Raw genomic sequence first — 20,350 nt, 5'->3', positions numbered from 1 at the left:
GGTCCCGCAAGACAAATAATGAGTAAAATTATGCAGGCCTGGTCTTAACTCAATTTGAAAACCCAACTTACTACCAATGTGGAGATAGTGTGACACTTTTAGCTCAACTTTTAGCAGGACAAGTTGTGATCGAGGCAGGATTCAAGTAACAATATTATTTATATGCTAAAAACATTTTACTTTTGGTGCCACTGACTCTTACTGTTCTGTATATTAACTTTTCATTTGTCCAGATTTTAAGTGTGTGAACCTGCATTGCTGTAAAAAAAATTCTGTATCCTCTACATACCCTCCCTCATGGGGGGAGAGTCACGTGATTGCTGGTGTGCAGCTTTGGTATCTGACAGGAGAGATCAAGCCTCTTTTTCTTCATGGACAGTTTTTATTACATTCATCCCTTCTGCATTCGGCAGTCAGGACAACACAGCCTGCCGGGGCAATTTAATATTTGATATGCTCATGAAAATTTTAATTATCACCTTTGAAGTTTAAGCTACAGCTGTTAGAAAATGTGAAGCCTATGGAGCTAGTACATAAGTTATATCCCTCTTGACAATGTTTCTTTTCAAGTATGAAAAATTAAATGTTACACATTTAGTCGAGGGCAATAGAATAGTGAATTCCCCCTTAAAAAAAATTACAAATAAAGCAGGCTGCTGTTACAGAAGATCTCTCCTATGGCAACTGAAGCCAAGAGAATAAGTCAAAATGCTGACGTTTAAATAATGGATATTTTTAGTTGAAGAAATACAGCAGTAAAAGTAAAATTAAGAAATTGAACTAACTAGGGTGTTTTAAATATAAATAATTTGTCTAGATTTTTAGTCAGTATTGAGTTTTCTTTCTGGAAAGCAGGATTTGCCGTTATAGTAAAGTATACATTTTTTAAAGTACACCTCTACCCCGATATAATGCGACCCGATATAACACAAATTCGGATATAACGCGGTAAAGCAGTGCTCCAGGGGGGCGGGGCTGCACACTCCGGTGGATCAAAGCAAGTTCGATATAACGCGGTTTTACCTAACGTGGTAAGATTTTTTGGCTCCCGAGGACAGTGTTATATCGGGGTAGAGGTGTATTGGTTAAAATTGTCCTTTGAATTTCCCTTAGTTGACTGTAATAAAACATACTTTGCTTGAATTAATTTTTAAGGCCTAATTCTGATATCAGATCATTCAGAAGCATATCAGTGCATACCTGCAAAATCACTTACTGTTAAAGTGATAGCTAAGCAAAGTAGCTGCTGTTCAAGTGTTTGTCACTGTGCATCCACTGTAGGTGAGCATGTGCGCAAGACCAGCTTTTTTTTTTTTCTTGGCTAGCAGTGTCCGTTATGGCTCCCCGTGCTGCCTTGTGCTCCTGTGCAAGGGCATAAAGGACAGAGCAGCTGCATCGCTCAGTTCACTCTCTCCACCCATGACAGGGAGGCAGAACTCAGCAAGTGTCTGACCCACTACTGCTATTGATCTTAAAAACGCATCCATTTCCAGACTTTCGGGGGAGAAATCTATCTTCACCCCCACGTCCGTTCTTTTCTTTAATTTGGTTGTTCCTAAAAAAGACACTCTCTATATAGCATGGATAGGTACCGTGTGCCTGCTGCTATGCCAGACTCCAAATCCTATGGGTTTAAATCCTGCCTGACCTATGATGGCCTTCTCACCCAGTCAGTGGGCTTAGTCACTGTTTGGAGGAAAGTTGCATTCCCATTGTGTATGGTATGTAAATCCTTCTCAAGGAGTGGAAGTCAAGGGATGCATAGCTGAAATTGCATCTGCTTGAATAATCAGTGCAGGCTACCTTGGATCTGGAGGAGACTACTGCCTCCAAAGAGCAAGAAGGGTCATCTTCAGCAAGTGCTGCTTGAGCAGACGGCAAACTCCAATGTCAAGCAGTGGCAGGAAAGAAAACACCATCCAAATCTGCATTAGCTACATTGACACTGACCGCCTCAGCCCAGGGACTTCTGTCACTACACTGGTGCCTACTGATACTGCACCAATCTCAACATCAGCACTCCCAGAATTGACAACTTCAGCATTGGAGCCAGAACTGGTGCCCCAACGTAAGGGTGAGACCAAAAGGCACAACCAAATGGAGCTGAGACGTGGCTCCCAGTGCTGGGACAAACAATCCTGAAGGAGGAGGAGGAACAGCACTCTCCAAAGAGAGTGCCTCAAGTCTTCTACTGAAGTAGAAATGATGTTCTGCAAACCAGCACCAGCAAAGACACCAGCACTGACCACTGTGCCAATTACAGGCTCCGTCTATGCCCTTATGGATTCACCTAGATTCTTTCCAGAGACTTCTCCAGCATATTGCCCAGCATATTGCCACATGTCACCACCATTCAAAAAGTACTATTCTTTTCTCATGCCTTCTCCCGGATGTTGAGCAGGGATGCCTTTCCTCTACCTTGTAAAAGAGCAACCTGAGAGCTGGTACTGAGCATTCCTCTCTCACAAGATGCTGACGCAGGGGAAGTCTGAATAGCAATGGGCTGACCAGTGCATCTGGGCCAGTACCATTTAACGTGCCAAGCTGGCCATACTGGTCTTACTGGGGACCATTATCTCAAGTGTCCCAAAGCAGATCTTCCTGCCGATCCAGGAAGAGATCAGGCTCCCTGTTGACATCACTACCTAGGCCACTAACCACTCAGGAGCTAGGAGTAGCAGAAGAACATCCCCAGTTTCCAACAAAAGAATAGTTATCACCTGATGAGGCAGCTGCACCAACCCCTGGCTTGGCAGGTGACTATTTTAAGCCCTTTCAGGCTCTCCTGGTTTGCATTGTGAAGACCCGGGACGTAGAGGTGGTTATGTAGGAGAGCTCTCAAATGTATGGTATTCTGACCCCCTCAGCCCCAACCAGGATTGCTCTCCCTATTAATGAGGCCATACTAGAGCTGGCCAGGAGTCTGTGGCCAGCACTAGTCCTTGTCCAAATGGGTGGAAGAACACTATCAAGTGTCCCTGAAGAATTTTGAGAACTTTATTCCCCCCTGAGCCCAGCTTCTTTAGTAGCTGTAGCAGTGCAGGAGAAGTTGAAATCAACAAGAGGCACACCCGGGGACATGGACCCCAGAAGTTAGAACTTTTCAGGCACAAAACCTACTCTTTTTGGTTTCGCTGCAACTCTGGGTGGCTGTCAGGCAATGCTTGCCAAGTATAATTTCCTAACATAGAGCAGGGTGACTCCTGTTCTGTGCTACATAACATGATGAAAGAGATAAGGAAGATTATTAAAGAAGGCCAGATGGTTACCAGAAGAGTCCACAGGCAGTCATGGGTGCTTCTGACATGGCTGCAACCATGAAACGAGCATCAGGCTATTAGCCACTGGACTACTGAGAGGTCCAAGATATCATCCAGCACCTCCCACTCAAGGGGATGGAGATCCAATACAAGGGCTGACAAAGTGCTCCACTCCTTAAGATTTGAGGGCTACCTTGAGGTCACTAGAGATTTATACACTAACCCCTTATGGGAAGCCCTACAAATATCAGCCCCAGCAGAGGCAGCTGGCTTACCTTTACTCCCAGGCAGACGGACAGATTAGCCATAGTGGAAAAGGCCACAGTACCAGAGGAGACCTCTTCTGCCTCCTCTGTCCCATATGCCACCCAGTTAGCCGATTTGATGGAAGTGTCAGGAGCCACAACAGAGCTAATCAGGACCCATCTTGCCTTGGTCCACAGGTCCAGTTGGTCCAATATCACCTTGGGCGAATGGGTGCTGATATAGTTACCCCTGGCTATCCCATCTACTTCGACAGTCTACCTTTCTCAACCCCCTTCCCATTCCCTTTTCAGGGGCCCTTTTCATGAGAGCCTGTTACAAAAAGTGGCCTTGTTGCTTCATCTAGGAGCTGTAGAAGAGTTTCCAGAATAATACGGGGGAAAAGACTTCTGTTTGCAGTACTGCTTTATCCCAAAGAAAGGTGATCTTTGTCCTGTCCTAGACCTGAGACAAATACATAGGCTGCCTCAGATCCAGGATGGTGACTCTTGCCTCTATTGTTCTATCTCTTCAGATTCAAGACTGCTTAAGGGCTGTCAACTTATAAGGTGCAACTTTCTGCATAGCCATCTATCTGGCCCACAGGCAGTGCCTGAAATTCACAGTGCGAGCGGGTCATTGCTAGTACAAGATACTGCCATTCGGCCTTTCTACAGCATCGCATGTCTTCACGAAATGCCTGATGATGGTAGTGGTCCATCTTAGAAGACAAGACATTCACATCTATCACTTAGATGACTCTGTGATCAGAGACAGGTGACAGTGGGAGACAGCAGTGAGTCTGGAATGTGCTATCACTTTGGCCAGAAGATCTTTAAGCACTTGTGACTGAACCTCCCCTATACAAGACAAAGGTGGTCCTAAGGCCTCATCCAAAACTGATTTCCCAGGTCTCAGATTTTCATCTGAACCAATTTACTATCTTACCAATCTGCTTCCTTATAGCCACACTGGCACTGAGAGAAAAGAAATTGTGTGCAGGACTTTTTGTTTTAATATATTGACAGGACTAAGCCATTTACACTGTTGCCCAATCTATTTCTGGCTCTGAGTCTTAAAGGTCAAGCTATTGCATCTCCTACTGAACAGCAAGTCTCACTCCACTAGAGCTCAAGTGATCTCTTCAGACATGTGCTAGTGTCCGAGATCTTCAAGGTGGAGTTACCCGCTGACCTTTGTCAAACTCTGTGTCTTGGACTTAGCTGCTAGGTCAGGTGCCAAGTTCAGGAGAGCAGTACTTCTGCTGGATTAGTCAAACGGTGAAACACCTCATTCCCAATGTTCGAGGGGATACCACCTGCCAGTCAGCTGCAGTGGGATCTACACTGACACATACTCAAAGAACCAGTTAGCGTAGGGTGATCATTCTTTAAGATGTTGTCAGTGGGGATCTGTGACAGGGTGCTGGGCAAAGGGTTGCTGATTTAGCCCTCTGTCATGCCAGCTCCCATTTAGGGGAGTAAATTAGAGCTGGCTGGAGATAACCTGGCCCTAATTGGGGAAACAGAAACAGCTGCCACCTAATTAGCCTGGGGTTGTATAAAAGCCTCAGGGGAAGGAAGCCAGGGGAAGAGCAGAAAGAAGGGGAAAAGGCAGGGAGTGGAAGCAGGGAGATAGCTCTTCCCTCCCTCCTCCTGTCTCCAAATGGTGAAGGGCCAACTGTACATGGTGAAACAGTGGTGGGAACAAGCATGTAAAGAAACTGCACCTGTGGTTACTAACCCCAGGGTCTCAGAGTGACTTTGTGGACCTAGCAGAGGCAGGAGCCAAGGGGGACCCTGCCATCCTCTGCTACAGGATCCCACAACACCCCCCACCCAATCCCTGTTGTTTGGAGTTCTCAGCTACCACGGGCTTTGAATTGCAAGGGAACTGAGGGAGGACATGGTTACTCCACCTTTTCTGTCCAAACACGAGGAAGCATGGGTGCATGCACAGCCCCAACAGACATGGGTATTCAAGCAAAGAAATCCGATCTTGTGCACGTGCATCACCAGTGAGAGTCACACTGACAACATCTTGAAGAACCACAGTTACTATAGTGCAAGTAACCATTCTATTTTTACTTAGAAGTACTGTATCTGAGAATGTTATTGAGTAATTTAATAGTTCCAAGTAGTTTCATAGTTTTATATTCAAGAGTTACATGATTAGGGAACATCTTGCTGGGTATTTATAATTCCTTTTTTTATTATTATTATTATAAATGCCCTTTCCTTTCATGAGCAGGAAAAAAAATTGCTTGTTATATATAGAACTGGAGATGGTTCACTCTAAAGTCTTCTGAGGCACACTTCATTGGAATGGGGCAGAATAAAGGGCATGATTTTTCTTCACTGTGCATATGCAATTGTGCACCAATTTATACATGTATTTTTTGTTTGTAAAGTGGGTAACTGAACATGCAAATAATCAGTTACCTGTCTGACCGTTTGTATGTATCGTTCAGAAAGTCTGGTCCCAAGTGTCAATTTGAACAGTGTGATATGGCTTCAACATTGTGGTTTTGGCATTTTTGGAAGACCTTTACAGATCCAGAATATTGTAAGCAGATTTTAAATTTAACTATTTTAAATGTGGCTAGTTATCAGCTAAGTAATATCTATCAGGGTTAGTGTAGTTAACTTTTTGTAATCAGAGAAGTTTTCTGACACTGAATTCTGATACGGCGAAGCAGAATAAAGGATCCAGGTTTCAGTTTTTCAGTGTACAATGTGAACTTCTATTTATAAGGGTTAAAGTGAAGAGACTGCTATAAATTTGTTCCAAACTCTTTACAAACATAGCAGAAGGTGGTTAATATTTTCAGACAGATACAATTTTACTAGAGTACATTTTTCTTTAGCACCTTCTTCTGTTAGATTTGCCATGGAATAAAACACAAATATTGCATCTCAACAGTCAAAGTAGTTTGGATGTTGGCTAACGTTTTATAACTAGGAGTATGATTCAGCATTGGTACAACATACACACTTGTGCCTCGTTACTTTAGATGTCTCTTTATTTTCTTTTCTGTGATCTCATACCCCTGTTTATTGAATTTACAGGTGGCAGTATGCTGTATCTGTTTCTTTGTTATTCTTCCATTGAACCTTGTTGGTACAATTCTTGGCCGAAATCTGTCGGGCCAGCCCAACTTTCCTTGTCGTGTCAATGCTGTGCCTCGTCCGATACCGGAGAAAAAATGGTAAAGAGAAGTGCTTATACATTGTGTATTCACTCAAACATAAATGTGTTTAGAATTTTGAATGATCCCAATACCTCAAAAATAATTTTAGAGTAGCTTTTAAATTTATATTTAGTTCAAGGCATGTGTGCAGGAAAAAGCTTCTCAGGAAGCTGATTTAAGTTTCTGCATTAAAGCATCTCTTTAAAGGGATTGGATGGATAAAGGTAAAAACTTTCAACTTGAAGTCACTAGTTTGTGGTACCATTCCCATTCCAGGTAGATAGGTTTCCCCAGAAATCAAAGTCCCCACCTCAGTTAGCACCTTTGACAGATTTAAGATCGAACGGGCCCTGGAGACTGAACTAGCTTCACCCTTGGAGGTGGGTTTCTCCCAGTTAGGGCCGAGAGACATTTGGAGGATGTTGTTGGGGGCAGCTTGCATTGCCACTACCTGTTTTTTGGGTAAGAGGAGTCTCTAGGCCATCAAGTTGATACTGTTCATGAACATTACTTTTTATGTTAATATAAAGGCATCTTTATTTCCAAAAAATAGACTTTTTTAGCTTGTAGCATGCATACCATGAATACAATCTCCTTGCCCTGTTAGCGTGTATCTAGTGAGGAGGAGAGAAGCTGTGGAAATAAAACTATCCTCAAAGGATGGATTTTATTGATTTTATTCCTCTCAGAAGAGTGGAGTAGTAAAAATGAAGGGGATGGTGGAATGTGTTACACCCACAATCTTCAGGAAATGCAGTCTTGAGTTAATGGTGTGTTGCTCAGTTGAGAAGGTGAGGTTTGATTTATACTGCAGCCCATATCTTGGAGAGCTGATGGATTTTTCTGGATCAGGATGAGAAAAAGAAATAAGATACTTTTAATGAAGGTAAAATTGTGGGACCATCGACTTAGACAAGTCTCCCTATAAATAATGAAGGAAGCAGCAAATTAAATCACTAAATTACCTCTCTAGTTAAATTCAGTATCAGTATGGGTAATATGAAGGGGTCACCTCTGGTTAAGTGACAGTAATATCTACAGATACTGAGTATTAATTTTATTCATAAGTTCGTGGCATAGAGTCACTATCGCAGTACAAAATTCCAAAAATTCTGAGCTAGATAACCATTTCTCTGTAAAATATTTTCCTCATAAGTATTGGTTACACAGATGCATGATCACTGTCTCTTGCAAGACTTTTGTGGAAGTTTGGGTTTAAACACGTGAATTACATTGTTAAATGTAGGTGCAGTAAATATATATTTCAATAAGGATCTGTCAAATGATGAGTTTAGGCTATTAATGAGGAAAGTATTAGGATTAATCGCAGTTAACTCACGCAATTAACTCAAAAATTAATCGTGATTAAATATTATATCTATCTATCTATATCTATATATATGTATGTATGTCTATAGATAAAAATAGGTTAAATAAATCCCTGTAATGCTTAGGTATGCTTAATCCTACTTCAGCATGGGGAAATGGACTAGAAGACCTCTCAGGGTCCCTTCCAGTCCAACATTTCTCAATTTCGATGATATACGTACGGCACTCGTTACCCCAGTCTTCAAAACGAAGCACATTTTTGTGTGTAATAGTAATACTTGTGTATAGACATTGAGATGGTGCTACACAATGAATGAAGCCTTACAATGCCCCTGTGAAGAAGGTATTCTCATATTAGGGATGGAGAAAGGCACACAATCTGTGATTTGCCTATGGCCACCAGACTTATCTGTGGCAGAGATGGAAATAAAATTAGATTGTATTATTAAAAGTGTCCCTATAACTGACTTGCTCAAATATATAGATAACTTACACTGATAGCACTTAGAGCGACAAGGTGGATGAGGTAATACCTTTTATTGGACCAACTTCTGTTGGAAAGAGACCAGCTTTAGAGACCACACAGAACTCCTCTTCAAGTCTGTGAAAGGTACTCTGGCCTTGTCTACACTGCCACTTAACAGGACTGAAACTTTCTTTCTCAGTGCTTTAACATTGGTAGTGGAGATGCCCTCTGAGGGAGCCTTACAGCTAAATGCAAGGTGGAACAGACTGTTTAGCATAAGTAGTTAGCATATATTGTAAGGGATCATTCAAGGTAGAGTGGCCTGTTAACACCTGCTGTTATAGGACAAAAAGAGGTGTTAATGGGCACTCTACTTTGAATGGTCCCTTAGAACAGCATTTCTCAAATGTGGAGTGGATTTTTCTGCACTAGGACAGTCTCATGGGGGAGAGGGGCAAAGCAGCGGCCCTTCCCTGCAGTGCACAGCTATTGCTCCTGACTGTCTTGCTATTTGCTGGCACCGCCAGCAGGGGATCAGTGCCCTGCACCACGCAGCCTCCTATGGGCTCCCGGGCAGTGCCTCTGCAGATATGTGGAGCCAGTGTGTGAACTCAGCAGGCTTCAGGTTTCATCCCCTGGACACTGGCTCTGGACTTCAGGCCAGGTGGCGGGGCTCGAGCTTGGGAAAAATGTCAGCGCAGCCACCAGCAAGGGCTGGTAGCTGTACTCTGAGGCCACCAAAAAAATTGTTCTGAGATCCCCTGCCTTAGAATATGTGCTATTTATGCTGAACAATCTTTTTCACCTTGCATTTAGCTGTGATGCTCTCTTCGAGTACTTTTCCCAGACCTGAAAGGTTTGTCTCACCAACAGAAGTTGGTCCAATAAAAGATATTACCTCACCCACCTTGTCTCTCTATAGCCCTAGGACCTACACATCTACAACTACACTGCATACAATTATGGTAGATAGCACTTTCCATTCCAGAATTATTTTTACATACATTACATCACAGGGATTTTGTGGGGCTTTGTTACATAGGTAAGTATTATGGGTAAGTTTTTTTTAAAAACAGGAGGCTGTAGTCAGGCTCTTAAATAAGAGGTCATATGCTCAAAAGCAGTGAGGTCCCATTGACTTCATTTGGAGCTGCTGGGGTGCTTTGTCCTCTTAGGGCCAGACCCAAAGCCCAGCTTAAGTGAATAGCGTTCAGCACGTAGACTTCCCATCAGGCATGGAGACTGACATGAGTCTCTCACATGTTTTAAAAATCTAAGATTTTTTTCTTTTTAAATACGGTGGGTCTAGAGAGACTGATGCCGAGAATTTATCCGAATGGATGCCTTTAATATGACTTTTTTGGGTTTTATTAAGTGTTCCACTATTTGTCTTGGATATCTTTATTAATGAAATATAAAACTGTAAATTTATCTAATATCAAAATTGATTGCTATTTCTGTTATTTTGCAGGTTCATGGAACCAGCTGTTATTGTTTGCCTAGGTGGAATCCTCCCTTTTGGATCAATTTTCATTGAAATGTGAGGGGTTTTTTGCATGAAATTGTTAGCTGTTGCTAGTAAATATATTATGCCCGATCAGTTGAAGCTGCTAAAAAGGTGTAGTTACAATATAATAAAGTTGCCTATTTCATTCAATTCTACTTAGGTATTTTATTTTCACTTCATTCTGGGCTTACAAGATCTACTATGTTTATGGCTTCATGATGTTGGTGCTGGTTATCCTCTGCATTGTGACAGTCTGTGTGACCATTGTATGTACGTACTTCCTGCTAAATGCAGAGGATTATAGGTGGTAAGTACCATTTTTGTTCATAAATATCCTAATAGTGTACTATCTCAGAATCATAATACAGATTTGCAAGAGACTTTCCCTATTGAAATAAAGTTTCTCTAAAACAAGTGGATTTTTTAAAAATCACCCTGTATCAAGCAATGGTTGACAGAGTATGAATTGTTTGCAGTGTTGTTGTAGCCATGTTGGTCCCAGGATAACAGAGAAAAGGTGGGTGAGGTAAGTTCATTTGTAGTAAGAGCATGTTGATTACACCCTCAAACTGTGTAGTGTAAAAAATATACATAAAACAGAAGCTAATGAGTATTTGATATTACTGACAAATATTTTCCTGGAAGCCTGCTTTTCACATGAAGCACAACATGTTTAGACAAGTAGATTTTTTTTCTGCTTCAGATTTCTCCTGTACCATATGTTTTGTTGGGGAAACTTATTTTGTCTGGTCCATATCTGGTGGTGTGACAGACTTGTATGTGTTTTTCAGGCAATGGACGAGCTTTCTTTCTGCTGCATCAACTGCAATCTATGTTTACATGTATTCCTTTTACTACTACTTTTTCAAAACAAAGTAAGTGGTGGCTGTATCTTGTACTTCATAGGTCAGCATTTAGTAAATCAAACATTTGACCTAAAGAATTAAAAATAAGCTTACTTTAGAGTAACTGGTATATTGAGAAACTACAAAAAAAATGACCTAAGAACATAAGGGCAGCCATACTGCATCAGTCCAAAGGTCTATCTAGCCCAGTTTCCTATCTTCCAACAGTGGCCAATGCCAAATGCTTCAGAGGGAATGAACAGAACAGATAATCATCAAGTGATCCATTCCCTGTCGCCCATTCCCAGCTTCTGGCAAACAGAGGCTAGGGACACCATTCATGCCCATCCTGGCTCATAGCCATTGATGGACCTATCCTCCATGAATTTATCTAGTTCTTTTTTGAACCCTGTTATAGTCTTAGCCTTCACAACATCCTCTGGCAAAGAGTTCCATAGGTTGACTGTGCGTTGTATGAATAAATACTTCCTTTTTGTTTGTTTTAAACCTGCTGCCTATTAATTTCATTTAGTGACCCCTAGTTCTTGTATTATGAGGAGGAGTAAATAACACTTCATTATTTACTTTCTCCATACCAGTCATGATTTTATAGACCTCTATCATATCCCCCCTTTGTCATCTCTATTCCAAGCTGAAAAGTCCCAATCTTATTAATCTCTCCTCATACGGAAGCCATTCCATACCCCTAATAATTTATGTTGCCCTTTTCTGAACCTATACCTGTGGTATAAATTACTATCTCTCTCTTTTTTTTTCTTTCTTTTTTCAGAATGTATGGCTTGTTTCAAACATCATTTTACTTTGGTTATATGGCGGTATTTAGCACAGCCTTGGGGATAATGTGTGGTAAGTTCAGAATATACTCAAATCTGCTATGTGTATATCATAAATTCACAGCTGTCTCTATTTTCAAAATGCCTTCTGTATGTATCATTAAAGAAAACATACTATCCTTGAAAATAACCTTCCAATTTCTGGCTTATATGCTTAGTTTTTCATTTTATACCAGCCTAGTAGAACCAGGTTTGTGTGAACTGTTTTTTTCAAAAGTGAAGATATATCTCCTATGTGCTATGCAGAAAACAAAAGACATCACTCTGCAGGGCTGAAAGAATAAAATAATAATATAATCAGAGGTTGAATTTCCAACACACCGAGCTTTGCACAATGAATTCAATATTAACTAGAGTCCTTTATCTTTTCAGTTTGAGATTATTTCTTTAGCACCTGGAGGGGGAGCTAGATTTCCAGGCATCCATTTAAACTGTGCCCTGAAACTCTCAACTCTTTTTATTTTTGAAATTTGAAAATGGAAGCCCTTAGTTCAGGAGTGGTCAATTGAACAAATACTTCTCATTCTATTCACTGCTGACATACTCTCCCAGTACTAGGCTGAGGACATGGGCAACAAGGATTTTCGGCGCAGACACTGAGTAAGGAAGATTCTGCCTTGAATTGCCACCCAGCAGTGAAATGCATGAGCCATATGCTGTAATGCAAAGGTTATAAAAGGGATATGGCTCCTGACCACCTCTTCTTTTTTTTTTTTTCCCCACTTGACCGCTTCAAGTGCTTGTAGCAGTCTGGCTCACACAGGACCTAAACTCTTCTGTAGTTTTTGGGGTTTTAGGGTAGTTAGGTAAGTCATTAATCTATACTATTCCAAAGTGTAAAAAACTTTAATCACAAGGCTGTAGCATGCAACAGATCAGGATTAAATCACTGTGATGCAGCAAGGACACAGTGCTAGTAGCTGGTCACTACTGTTTGCCATGAGGAAGTACATTACCCAGGTTATCTGTTTGGCCTAGGCCATCATTTCCAGCCATGGCTCTTGCAGACAGAAAGGAGGACTAGAGCTAACCATGATAGAGGTGTCTTCACCCTTCCCAGGAATTGTAGTCCAAGACCCAAACAGTTCTGGGGCAATAGGTACAATAGGGCACTTCACTTGACAGGAGGTAAACTGAATGGTGCTTGACTGACTTTCTGGTAAGAGAGAGCTGCACAGCAACAGCCCCAAATCCTTTGGTGCCAGTAAGCCTTTGATATGTTCTCTGGGGTTAAGAAACTTATGTCAGTTCCTCCGCACCAGAGGTTCACTCTTTCTGAAGCCGTAAGCTGTGATCCCAGCACTGGATAAACTAAAGTTCCATCTAAGGCTTTAAAACAAAAAAACAAAAACCATTCTTCACACCCAAAAATCATGTCGGTAGAAGGAAAGGCGCATTAGGGTCCATGGTCCATCATTTGTCAGTGTCTCTGACAGAGAGATATTTTCTAGAAAATCCCTCAGCAGTACCATCTAAAGAAGCAGCTGTGAGCCTTGGCTCTGGTGCTGACATTGCCCCTGTGCTGAGTCCATTCTCTCCACCACCCTGGGACAGGACTGTGGTCCAAATGGGGCTGCTCGTCTTGCATCAAGAGGGATGGTTTCCTCCACTCATCTTTTTAGCAGGCTCAAGTATCCAGTGAAGGACTCATGGATGGTCTCAGCACCATCTGGGATGGCGCAGAGTGCTCATTCTAGTAACTCAGTACCAGGGATCTCTTGGGAGTGGAGAGAATGCAGAAGAGACCTGTGTTTTTCTGGAAAGGAACGAGGAAGCAAATGATACAAATATTTACAAATGAGCAAAGAACACAGTGCTCTTTCATGCATTTGGTTTCACTGCCTGTTAGATGCTGTTTGAGCAGACCTTTGGATAAGAGTGTAGTAAATCGTATGGAAGTTCACTTGGTGAATTTAGTATATTCACCTGTTGGCTTTTTTGGTTCTTTCCCTCACATGTTTTTGAAAGTGCAAATTGGTTCTTTCCCATTTTTGCACAATATGACTGGCTTTATTCATGCAAGCCTAGAGTCTTATTTTACAACTCCCTACACATGCAAATATTCCTTTGCTCCTAGTGGAGTACTTGCATACGGGTTACCGATGTCCATAAGGATTTGTGGGCTCAAGGCACTAATAGATTCAATATCCACCACTTATGTTTCATGCATATTTTTTCTTCTCTTTAGAAGAGCCAAGAAGTTAATTTCATGACATTTACAAGGAAAAAGAAATGTGGGCTACTCTAAATTAAGTGCTTTTCTGACTGAAATCTCATCTTTCCTCTTGAAGTCTTTGGCATATTACAAGGTTCCCCCACTGTTCTGGCACTCTCTCAGCTATTTTTTCTTTAGTAGGCTTTTATATACCTTTCAGCTCTAATCTTTTTTTTTTTTTTTTTTAAGTGTTCAGCCTGGTACTGATTAAAATGTCTAATGTCAGGAACCGAGTGTGTCCATCAGTTTTTATAATTAAAATGTTTTAAAAGAAAATGGAAAGGGAAAATCTTTGTATGCTTTCTTGTTACCGTGAAAAAGTATTTGAAACAGTATTAAGGAGATATCTAGGTTTTTACTACCCAAATATTTCTTCAAAATCAGACAACAATCCATTTTGTGCATTAAATTCATATCCAGCACGGCTAACAAAGTGTGTTAGAAAAATGTGCACTGTGCATGCTTTTTACTGCTGATCTATTATGAAACAATGCATGGAGGGACGATGCTCATGCACATGGCTATCTGCAGGATCATGCAATTGGCTGCTGTTGGAATCGATTAACATGAACTTGCCTGCTTTGGAGTCCCGGCACATTTAGGTCACCTATCCCGATCATAAATCTCCCGACCATATTTAGCTAACTCAAATTTCACACACTGTGAGGTACTTTGATCACTGGAGAACAGTGCTTCCTACAGAGCATGAGCGCTTTGAAAATGGCAGTGGGGAGCTCCCTAGAACTTCCAGACCTTCGATCTTAATGCAGGAGACAGATAAAACTTTAAAAATCCCCATCTCTTTAAATAGCATAGGGAGGAGCTCATCTGATCTGGGTAGCCATTCTTCATGCCCTCATGGCTTACTAACTTCATATTGTCCATGCTTAATTCAGTTGCATATATGGTGCACTTGACAATGGCACATTCAGATAAATACTTAAATTGTTTACTCCCTTACTTTGGAGTTTCTTAACTCCCTGTGTATACAGAATCACAACTCTGATTTGCATTAGTTGTTTTGTGGTATTAGGAACACAAAATCATAGAAGATTAGGGTTGGAAGAGACCTCAGGAGGTCATCTAGTCCAACCCCCTTCTCAAAGCAACAGTAGGAAACTGTTTCTTTTATGATTCAGGTGTTCCTGACTGTTTGGATCCTTTGAGTTTTGCTTTACATGCTTATGAAAGTTTATGGTTCTGATGAGATGGACTGTTTACAATTACTCCATTAAACAAGTATTTTCTCACAGATATCCTGTTAGCCAAGTCTCTTGAAAACCCCCCTAGCCAAAATATCATTAGCTTGCTTGGTGCTGATGGCCTGATCTAACTCAGCTGCATCTGGCATATCTTTTGGTTTCACAATCACAGCTTGCTACTTGAGGCTAATGGGAGGACTCGCTCAGTAGCCTGGAAGATCCAAAGGACTCCTTAGTCCTCATGAGTTTATAGGAAGTCTGAAAAGGGCCCGAAGATTTTTCTGCACTTTGAAACATCCCACCCTGCCAGTAGCTTGGTTGTGCCTGTTCATTCATTCCTTAACTGGCTGTTGAAGGATATGTATCAGGAATTTCAAAAGGGCTGAGCACAATTACTTTGCACCAAAGAATATTACAACTTCCTCCCACTTCCCACTCTCCCCCCTCCCCCCACCTCCCTGAAAGCTTATTGGTAGAGATGGCTGTGCATGTGAGTAAGAGCTCTGGTTCAGCTCTTCTGGATCATAATTCTAAGCACGAAGATGCTCTTTGGATCTCTCTGCCACTGCCACCATGATGCTGGAGTCACCCTAGTTCATACTGAAATACCTAAATTCTTAGCTTGTGCCCATGAGCTAAAAGGGGTATATAAATGTCACATCTCAGACCAAAGCCTGTCTTCTCCTTTGGAGAGTCTTATGAAATGTCTGCCTTTGAGCTGGGAGGTGTGATTCCCAGGTTGTGTAGACATGCCATGCTAATTGTGCTTGAGCTGGCACTCAGACTACAGCAGTGATGGACACCTTTCTTCCCTATTCCTTGGAGAAAGGCTTCCATATGTACCTTTTATCCTCCCCCATCCAAAAGTTCTGACATAGCTCAGGAGAGACAAAAACTCAATCATCTTAAAAGCCCCATTTTGGTCAAGATGCATCTTATTCTTGATCCCTTTCAAAGTTGGCAGTATTTCAGGTTTAGTTTCCTTTATGTGGTACTCTTAATTAAGCTTAATCAACCAACATGACACTATTTTTTGGTTTACCTTAGTTTTATCCTGTGACCCATCATTGTAGTATCTGAGCACCTTCCACGTGAAGTGTCTAATGGAATTCATGGAGTCTCTGGTACTTCTCCCTTTTTGGGGTAGAAATTCTGCTTGGGTAGGGTTTTTGTTTTGATTTGATTTCTCCCTTTTTTGGTTTGGCTGGTAGAAGTGGGAGTGCAATTCTTATGGTAGAAAGGCTTTTTCAAAGTGGAAAGTTTTTGCAGCATTTCTCTAAAGATGTTCAGGCTCTGGAATCACTTGTTCTTCTCTGGAAGTTTTGTTCATATCTGGATTCCCTTGTCGAGTGCTTTGGACCCCTTTATCTCACATGCTTCATCCGGCTTTAATCTGCGTTGTTGCAGAGGAGCACCAGTGTAAGTTTTCCATGCATAATCTATTCTGGAAAGAACATCTTAATAAACTTGGGCTTTTATCTGCGGTTGTTACAGCCCTTAATTTGTCCACCCAGCTTTTGGTTTCACTTCACACCATAGAGTGGGTCAGACTGACTAACTGCAGTTCTCTTGATTGTTACCGGGTTTGCACCTTTGGTGTCATGTTAGCTTATCCTCGCAGGTTGGCATCAGCAGTAACATTGTTTGTTCCTGTTTGGGAGGTATGCACTACAGTCATGTAGCATTCTCTATGTTACTGCTTACTCAGCCTTGCGTATCCATCTTAGATTCTAGGTTTGGCCTATTGGAGTTGCAGAACCTGCTTCTGGAATGAGTTCTTGTTCTCTTGCCACCTGAGTGTCTAGTTTTGTTAGGCCCTTTACTACTGCGATGTATTGTTCAATCCGAAACTGTTTCCACCCTCAAACACCTAATGTCCTATTCCTTTATTACTGCTGTGGTCCAAGCATACTCGCCTCATGACTCTTACTAATTTGAAAACTGCAGGTTGCAATTTCCTTTTAACAACTTATTGCTATTCATTTCTACCTCATGGTGAGAAAAAGAACATTCACTTTCAGAAAGTATGTAACTTATAATAAAACCCACCTTCCCCAGAGATTTGGGAATGTTTTGCTTTCTACCTTTTCTTTGCTTGGAGAAAAGGACCTGGTTATTAGAAGCAGTAGGGGGGGCACTGCTATATTATCAGGGCAAAGGAGCATAGTCTTCTGGGGAGATGGTTTAACGGATTTAGATCTTTAGAGCTATGGGAGTTCTTGCCATTATTCACTGGGAGCAGGGATAATTGTATACAGTTTGAGAACAAGTATTCTCAAGTAAGTAATTGTCTTTTTTCAGAATGAATGGTTTAAATGACTAAGAACAGTGTTTTTGTTTTATGTTAATAGTTATTAGGTGATCTCCTCTAAAATATACATTTTATTTTTTGTTTTGCAGGAGCTATTGGTTACATGGGAACAAGTGCCTTTGTTCGTAAAATCTACACTAATGTGAAAATTGACTAAGGAAATAAGAAAACTGAACTATGGATCAGTTACTGTTTTCAATGGGGGATGAACTTGCACAACAAAAAGCGCAAGAAGAGAGTTGGGTTTTAACACTGGGCCTCGCATGGGTCTCCATTTTGTGGAGGGCTTAAAGTAACATCTATTTTCATTGATCCTAGATTCTTACTGACTGCTTTCTCCAACTGTTCACAGCAAATGCTTGGATTATATGCAGTAGGCATTACTACAGTACATGGCTAATCTTCCCAAAAAAACCTAGCTCATTAAAGATGAATAGGCTAGCTCTCTTCAGTGAAGAGGACAAACAGTTTATTTCAAGAATTTGTTCCATTCAGTAAAAAGAGGGAAACTTGGCTGCTAAAACTGCTTGATTAGTAGTCTTCCTGGTACTTAACATTTCTAAATTATCTAAAAATGCTGTTCCAGAAAGATTACTTTTCTGGTTTTCACTGCCATTGTCAGGATAGAAGTATGTTTTGTATTTTGACTCTGGGTGCTTCTTTTGGTTCATTTGCAGTATCAACTATCCCTACACCCATTTGTCTAAAAAATAATTTTAAAACTATATTAAACTCACCTGCATGTAATATATCAGCGATCATTCTAGTTGGACCAACTTCCCATTTATTTATCTTTAAAGTAATATCCAGCTAAATCTTAAAACCATCCAAAGAAGATACAGTCTGAAGACAGTGCAATTTACTGTACAGTTAGAAAGCAAAATGTTAAACGAAGAGGATGCTGTTTGTTTTTATTAAAAGTTTTGAGGTCTAGATTAAAACAAAACCAACGTTTTAACTGAATGTCTAAAGTGATTCTCCTTTTTTTTCAAAGTTAGTCTTTTTTTTGGTTTGGGTTTGAATGAAGGCTTTCCTTAAGACATTATAAAGTGGTAATAAGTGTATATAACATTAAATAATGTAACTTAGGTGTAGATCCCAAATGTATTTGGATGTACAGATTTACTACAGAGTACTTTTTTCTGATGATTCGGTGTACAAATGTGTGAATTTGGGTGGCTTTTTACATCTTGCCTGCCATTGCATGAAACGTTGGGGTTTCCTCACAATGTGTGTATGTCCTACTTTCTGGTCTGTTTCCTTTCTGAAGCTCTTACAGGAGTTAAATTTGTAATTTAGAACATTTTAATTTTTGTTTAATCCTATCTGGACACTTGTGTAACATCTAAAGCACAGTTGCTTTAGAGTGTTCAGAAAACTAAAATAAACTTTTCAGACAAAAATGTTCTGATTGTGAAAATAGATGAATTTGCAGTTGAAAATGTCTGTTTAAAAAGGCAAGGCTATTGAATGCCACTTTCTGTATCCAGTATTACTGTGCTTTTCAAATATCGAAAACCCACGCTTCAAAGTCTTAGAAAGTTTGCCTACATCCGGGCTACACAGTACAGTTCCAAAGATGGCCAGCTGAGAAAGATCCTTCTTGACTGAAATGTTTATGGGGAAATCTGTTGATCCAATTAGTATACTGGGGAGAAGAAATGAGAGGAGCACTAATATAAACGGGCAAATAAAGGTTAAGATTTTCTAAGACAAATGAGTGTTAATTGTGTAGTATACTTGGCTAGAAGGGTTCTTCATTTGTTTCCATGAGAGATTTAAAAGCCAGTCAGCTTGGGATTTTGGCACATGCCGTATAGGGATGGCTTTCATAAGACAGTCTGTTTGGAACATAACATCTGCCCCAGAAAATGCAACTTGTTGAATTAAAAAGAAAAAGGACAGTGACCCCATGCAATGGTGTTTGTATTAATTATCCCTAAATTGTGCATTTATAAAACATACCATTATTGAGCTGAGGGACGAAATACCATTCCACCCTTGAAGAGGGGAGAACAGAACTCATAGGAAGTATTTATTACAAGGTACGTTTCTAGAAAATTGTGCATCCTGTATATATTTTATGTAAAGTATGTGAGCTTTAAATGACTGGAACAAGATAATTCCACTGAGTAGGGAGAATGCAGCCAAATCCAGAGATGCGAAAGAGGTTATATCCTACATATTCTGTTGAAATTTTACCCGTATAGATCTATAAAAATCTCTACACACACACACTGATTTTCTTGGCCAGTGTTAACTGATCTTTGCAGGAACAGAGAAGTGGCATTTAAAGTAAGTGTATAGTTGGTTGCAGCTATATTTTGCTGTTTGACATAAGATAGTTCTAGTTTAAAAGCACATAGACTGACTGAAGGGAGCATAAACTTGGTCAGCAATTATTTTGCCTTAATAAAATGACTGTTTCACAAAATGTAGACTTTAAACAAAAATGTTTTTTGTACTTGTTCCCTCTAGTGACTTTCCTAGCCCTCTTCTGTTGAATGTTCTTCTAAATGTAAAGTGAAAATCAATTATCAAACACAATAAATACATTAAGTGCCCCTCTGAGGTACAAGATTTGGAAAGGGATTGTTAATAATGGGTCTGTATCGCTGTATTTAGGGTACTGGGATATGATTAGTCTATCAGAAATGTCATAAATCATTTTTGAATTTCATTTAATTGGTTGTCTTGTAGTTGGATTTTTTTTTTTTTAATGCTACAGAATTGCATGCTGCATATTTCCTTTCTCCATCCTCTGGCATTATTAGCTTCAGAAAATCCAGACAGCACACTGTACTTTTTAAAGTGACATTGAAAAGATACAAGCCATGATTTCATTTCTGAAGGTATGTTCCTCTGGAGAAATGCTCTACGTTTTAAATAATTGACATTTTTACACTTCTATCCTAGTGCAGGAATAGG

At 40.5% G+C, this 20,350-nt stretch overlaps 1 protein-coding gene across 1 annotated transcript in view; it reads left to right on the top strand.

Annotated features, from left to right (window-relative positions):
* TM9SF3 (transmembrane 9 superfamily member 3) overlaps positions 1-20,095 on the top strand; it is an 85,454-nt gene extending 65,359 nt beyond the window's left edge. The window contains exons 10-15 of the mRNA XM_065407330.1: positions 6,572-6,711; positions 9,960-10,028; positions 10,156-10,302; positions 10,787-10,870; positions 11,631-11,707; positions 17,512-20,095. Of these exons, the coding sequence (XP_065263402.1) occupies positions 6,572-6,711; positions 9,960-10,028; positions 10,156-10,302; positions 10,787-10,870; positions 11,631-11,707; positions 17,512-17,579 (585 nt within the window). The 3' untranslated portion in view covers positions 17,580-20,095. The remainder of the gene's footprint in view (positions 1-6,571; positions 6,712-9,959; positions 10,029-10,155; positions 10,303-10,786; positions 10,871-11,630; positions 11,708-17,511) is intronic.
* The last annotated feature ends 255 nt before the right edge of the window (positions 20,096-20,350 follow it).

Source organism: Emys orbicularis, chromosome 7 (assembly GCF_028017835.1).
Source record: "Emys orbicularis isolate rEmyOrb1 chromosome 7, rEmyOrb1.hap1, whole genome shotgun sequence".
In the NCBI taxonomy this organism is placed as follows: domain Eukaryota; kingdom Metazoa; phylum Chordata; order Testudines; family Emydidae; genus Emys; species Emys orbicularis.
Note: the sequence above shows the minus strand (reverse complement) of the source record. Positions and strands in the feature narration are given on the sequence as shown.